Raw genomic sequence first — 5,577 nt, 5'->3', positions numbered from 1 at the left:
GCCACGACCACAACATCCGGAGCGGGGGCGGGTTTAAACGAATTGGACCAATCACCGACAGAGTTCGGTGTTTCTGACAAACTAGAAAAAACAACGCATAAAACTGCGTTCTGATTGGCGCACGTGTTCTGGAAATCTGCCGCTCATTGGCTCCAGGCTGTTAGAGTAAATAGTTTAAAATACTAATGAATGGGTGCAGGTTTTTCATTGTATCACCCTCTTTGACGGTCTCTGACAGACAGACAGACAGACAAACAGACCTTTCCTAATCCACGCAGTAATCTGAGGAGACACGTTCCACATCTCTCATGGCAGATGTTCCTAAAGCAGAATACGATGTTATATTGTGTCGACGAGTGCTAAGACACATGGTGCGTACAGGTCAATGCTCAGTAAGTTCCAAACCTCCTCTGGCATTAACATCAGCACAGAAACTGTGCTCCGAAAGCTTCATGACATGGGTTTCCAATGAGGAGCAGCTGCATGCACACCCTACGTCAACAAAGACAATGCCAGGTGTCGGATGGACTTTGGAGGACTTTTGGTGGAAACGTGTTCTGTGGAGCAACAAATCACACTTCTCTATCTGGTAGTCGAGTTAGCTGATTAACGAGTCTAGGTTTGGTGAATGTTTATGAGGGTGGATTGTCTAAGTTTCAGTCCTCACTGATTCATAACATGACTGAACCGATCTTGGATATGATCTAGATATGAATACCAAGTTCAAATATGAAGTTCAAAGTCAAAGTGAACGTGGCAGGGTGGGTGGGGTATCTGACTATCCTGAGGGCTCTGTTGAAGGAGCATGACTGGTACATATCTTGCATGAAAGGAAGTGAGGATCCACTCTCTGGAGAGCTTTCTGGTCCGAGGTGGTGCAGCAGCCATATCAGAGAGGCTGCTGGTCAGGATGCTCTCAATAGGAAGTGAAGATGCAGCTGTGTCCTCTTTTAGAAGTTTGGGTTCTATCTGTGAGGAAGTCCAATAACCAGTTGCACAGTGGGGTTTTGATGCCAAGTGGTTCAAGTTTCCTGACCAAATGAAGAGCATGTGATGGTTTAGTCTGGGCTGGTTTATATTTCTCAGTGCCAGACTTGAGTGAACGTACAAGTGCTCTGTCAAAAAAGTGACTTAAGGAGAAGTAGAAGTGCCATTAAACATTAAACAACCACATTGACCATTTGTGATGGGCACAGATGAAATTTGGCTACCGCATTTATCCCACCCGTGCCGTGAACAGACACATACACACCAGTGAAACACACACAGTGGACGGTGAGTGGTGGGCAGCCATTGCTGCGGCGCCCGGGGAGCAGAAAGGGTGAAGGGCCTTGCTCAAGGTGGCAACAGTGGCAGCTTGCTGAGTCCGGGTATCGAACCCACAACCCTGTCATCAATAGCTTGGAGCTCTAAACGCTGAGCCGAAATATGTGGTGAAGTAAAAGTAAAAAAAATAATACTCCAATAACAAAGCTGTCAAAAGTATTGACATCCATTACTAAGGTAGAAGTGTAGATACTTTTTAAACGTAGGTTTGAAAAGACTAGAGGTTAAAGTGTCAACTTAAGCTTTTTTCTCAAATAAAAGTGTAAAAGTACTGGTTTCAAAACTACTTAATGTATAAAAGTAAAAGTACTGGAAACAGGCCAAAAGCTTAGGCTGCCCTACTACTCCACCCAGAACTACCCCACCTCCCCAAAAAACATTTTTCTAAAAGCCATAATGACTTTAACGTTATATTAAATTGATAATGTTGAAAAATGTTGGGATGCACTAGGCTGCCTGTTTCAGCTGCATATGCATATATGCATTTTAGCAATACCAGATACATTAAAGGAGCATCTTTGTGGACTACTGAGCATTAACATGTGTTTCATGGAGGGAAAATATGAGGAGTAGTTAAGTATTGTTATGGTGCAAAAAAGTCAAACCTCAGAGGCCTGTTATCAATAATCTTTATTGGAATGTAAAGGTGGAGCTTATTTGGGACATTTCACAAACCAATAGGATGTCATAATGTCATATGTTTACACTTCTCATCCAGCCACAAGCAAATTCACCTTTTCCGCATGGCGCAATTTATCTGAATAGGGTTTGTTAGTTTTTTTGAACGATGTCAAGCCGGAATGAAAACAAGTAAAATAGGAGTAACAAGGCTATTTTTAAAATGTAATGAAAGTACAGATAATTGCATGAAAATAAAGTCAGCTGAAAAATAATTACTCTAGTAAAGTATAAATAACCAAAATTTCAATTTAAAAAGGTAACAAAATACTTGTACTTCATTACTTAACACCTCTGTCCAGTAGAGCACAGATACAGCATTTTAGTACTTGAACATCCTCACAGAGACTGCAGCTCTCTTTCAAGCTGGAGTTCATTTCATCCACTACTTTAAACAGCTGAACTCCACCAAACACTTCTGTTCTCTCTCTCTCTCTCTCACACACACACACAGACACACTCTCACACAGACACATACAGTCTCATTCTCACTCACACAGACACACACACACTCTGTCTTACACAAACACACATATTTTGTTTCACACACATACATACATACACATATTTTATGTTTCAATCTAAGACACACACACACAAATTCTCTCTCTCTCTCTCTCTCTCTCTCTCTCTCTCTCTCTCTCTCTCTCTCTCTCTCTCTCTCTCTCTCTCTCTCTCTCTCTCTCTCTCTCTCTCTCTCTCTCTCTCTCTCTCTCTCTCTGTGTGTGTGTGTGTGTGTGTGTGTGTGTGTGTGTGACACTCTGAGCAGCAGGAAGTCACTCCGGCTCAGTTCAGAGAAAACGAAAGTGATCTCAGAGTGCTGCTCTCTCTCAGTCTAGAAGTGCAGGAAAATGGCAGAGGCCAGTATTTCAGTAGACCACGAGCAGTTCAGCTGTCCAGTCTGTCTGGATCTGCTGAAGGATCCAGTGACCATCAACTGTGGACACAGTTTCTGTATGGTGTGTATTAATGGCTGCTGGGATCAGGATGAACAGAGGGGGGTCTACAGCTGCCCCCAGTGCAGAGAGACGTTCACTCCAAGGCCTGTTCTACGCAGGAACAACATGCTGGCTGAAGTGGTGGAGAAACTGAAGAAGACACAACTCCAAGCTGCTTCTCCTGCTCCCCGTTACGCTGGACCTGGAGATGTGGAGTGTGATTTCTGCACCGGGAGAAAACTCAAAGCCATCAAGTCCTGTCTGATGTGTCTGGCCTCCTTTTGTGAAGCTCATCTTAAACCTCACTATGAAGTTCCTGGACTGAAGAAGCACAATCTGGTCAAAGCGTCCACCCAGCTACAAGAGAAGATCTGCTCTCAGCATGATGAAGTGATGAAGATCTACTGTCGTACTGATCAGAGCTCTATCTGCTATTTATGTACAATGGATAAACACAGGGGGCATGATACAGTCCCTGCTGCAGCAGAAAGAAGGGAGAAACAGGTGAGAACTGTACATGTTTATAATGAATTAAAGCTAACTGGATTGATCATCTGTAATGAGCTGCTTCTCACTATTCAAACTCTTATTTCTGTTGTTTAATTTAAGCTCTTGATTTAAAAAGAGTGTATTAAATTGTGGGTAAGGAAGTGTTGCGTAAACCAGTCAGACCATCCAGTTAACCTTTCACCAGCCAACACCCTCCTTCCAGCTTTATAGGCATCGTTCACATCTAATGTTTTGGTTTAAGTTTTCCAAGGTTGTATGCACATGTCAAATCCAATCTTTTCAAATCAGATTTGAATCACTTCCATATGTGGTCCTAGATCGGATACTTATCTGATTTGTGGCCATGCGACATAAATGTGAATGGTCAGAATGTATGTCTTGTTTTGGCCTGTACGCATGTGCTTTAGTGCTATTGGTGATGATGAGCTGTGCATAAATATGGATAAATATATCAGCGTGTGCATGAGTGCTGTTTCAGTCAGATACAGGTCCCTTTCATTTATGAGTGTAAACTATCAAGACCCAAGCCAAATCCGATCTGAGCAAAACATTGAACAACTGATTAATCAGGCTTCTAATGAGAATGTACCATTGTGGGTGAATTGTTTAAAAGCATCCAAATGGCACCCTCATCACTCGATGTTGTCCGTCACAGGCGTTTGTTAGCTGACGAGGTAATGCCCGGCGCTTTCCTCCAAGCTTTTCGTCTGCCAAAAAAGTTAAAAAAGGGCAGTAGCTGGCTTTGCATGTATCCCATGTAAAATTGAAGGGCAGCTTTCAGAAATATCGTACACTTCACAACATTTCCTATTCACAGAACCAGCTAAAGGAGATTCAGAGGAAACTCCAGCAGAGGATCCAGGAGAAGCAGAAGAGGATCCAGGAGGTGGAACAGACGGTGAACACTCTTAAGGTGAGTACTGAGCAGAGATTTGATATTTCAGAGCTCAGTCTGGATCTCCTCCAGTCAGCCAGTGAGGAGATCAGTGTTGAGATACTCTAAGTTCATACTGAGTGTCGTGGTCTGGCAGTGCAGACACATGGGAATGGTTCCAGTTAGGTTAAAGAGAGGGTGTTTATTAAACAGTGCTTTAAGTAAAAATATTCTATGCAAATGTATCCATTTAGATAGATTAAGATATCCACAAAGATATACACAATTAGTCAGAAAACAGTGAGTGCAGCTATCTGGAGGCCTCAATTTGCTCAGTGCTTTTGTCCTCATATCTGATAAGGAGATCTGACACGATTAGGAATTCTGTCTGATTTTCATAATAATTTGGGCTTGTACTGTATATATTCTGAAACTTTTTGAGTAAAATGTATACCTATTTATACCAATACCTATTATACCTATTTTTTTTTTACATTAATAATGGTTGTGTTGAGTATCTGTGCAATCTCTATTAACAGCACTAAAATCTGATGGTTCAGATAAATATAAATTCATATAATAATAATAATAATAATAATATACATTATAAAATATCAATTGTAAAAATGAAAATTTTTGTTTGTTTTTTAATTAATAATGTTTGTTATGAATAGTTTTATATGCAGCAGTTTGATCAGGACAGTAGAAACTCTTTGATGTTCAATTGGCATCTTCACAATATGAGAGCTGACCTAAAGAGAATATACACAGGCTAATTTAGCTAAGGCACATTGTGTTCTTTTTTAACAGGCTTTGTTGTCAGTAGCAGCCAGTAAAATAGTTAGCCAACTAAAGTTTAGAGAGATTCACTTGGAGATTTTATAGCTCGTTTGTGCTGGTTGTCTACATTGTGATGTACAAGGTTTACACATCACGTTTTAGTCACTACTCTGTTCACTTGGAACCACAGACCAACACAGACTCCAAACACGTCTTAACTGATCCTCTACATTTAAGGTCATTTTGTGTGTGTGTGTGTGTGTGTGTGTGTGTGTGTGTGTGTAACAGTGCTCTGCACAGGCAGCAGTGGAGGACAGTGAGAGGATCTTTACTGAGCTGATCCGCTCCATTGAGAAAAAGCGCTCTGAGGTAACAGAGCTGATCAGAGCTCAGGAGAAGGCTGAACTGAGTGGAGCTGAAGAACTCCTGGAGAAACTGCAGCAGGAGATGGCTGATCTAAAGAGGAGACAC

At 41.6% G+C, this 5,577-nt stretch overlaps 1 protein-coding gene across 3 annotated transcripts in view; it reads left to right on the top strand.

The window, feature by feature from the left end:
• Positions 1-2,849: 2,849 nt before the first annotated feature.
• The window catches only part of LOC140551980 (tripartite motif-containing protein 16-like), a 5,200-nt gene continuing 2,472 nt past the window's right edge, over positions 2,850-5,577 (top strand). For 2 of the 3 annotated variants that reach the window (XM_072675866.1, XM_072675857.1), the window contains exons 1-3: positions 2,856-3,446; positions 4,270-4,365; positions 5,395-5,577. The exon at positions 5,395-5,577 is cut by the window's right edge. In XM_072675866.1, the coding sequence (XP_072531967.1) occupies positions 2,856-3,446; positions 4,270-4,365; positions 5,395-5,577 (870 nt within the window). Of the gene's footprint in view, positions 3,447-4,269; positions 4,366-5,394 lie in introns of all 3 variants that reach the window. The other variant, XM_072675875.1, reaches the window with a different exon arrangement.

Source organism: Salminus brasiliensis, chromosome 1, assembly GCF_030463535.1.
Source record: "Salminus brasiliensis chromosome 1, fSalBra1.hap2, whole genome shotgun sequence".
Taxonomy (NCBI): Eukaryota; Metazoa; Chordata; class Actinopteri; order Characiformes; family Bryconidae; genus Salminus; species Salminus brasiliensis.
This window is presented reverse-complemented; position numbering and strand designations above follow the sequence as displayed.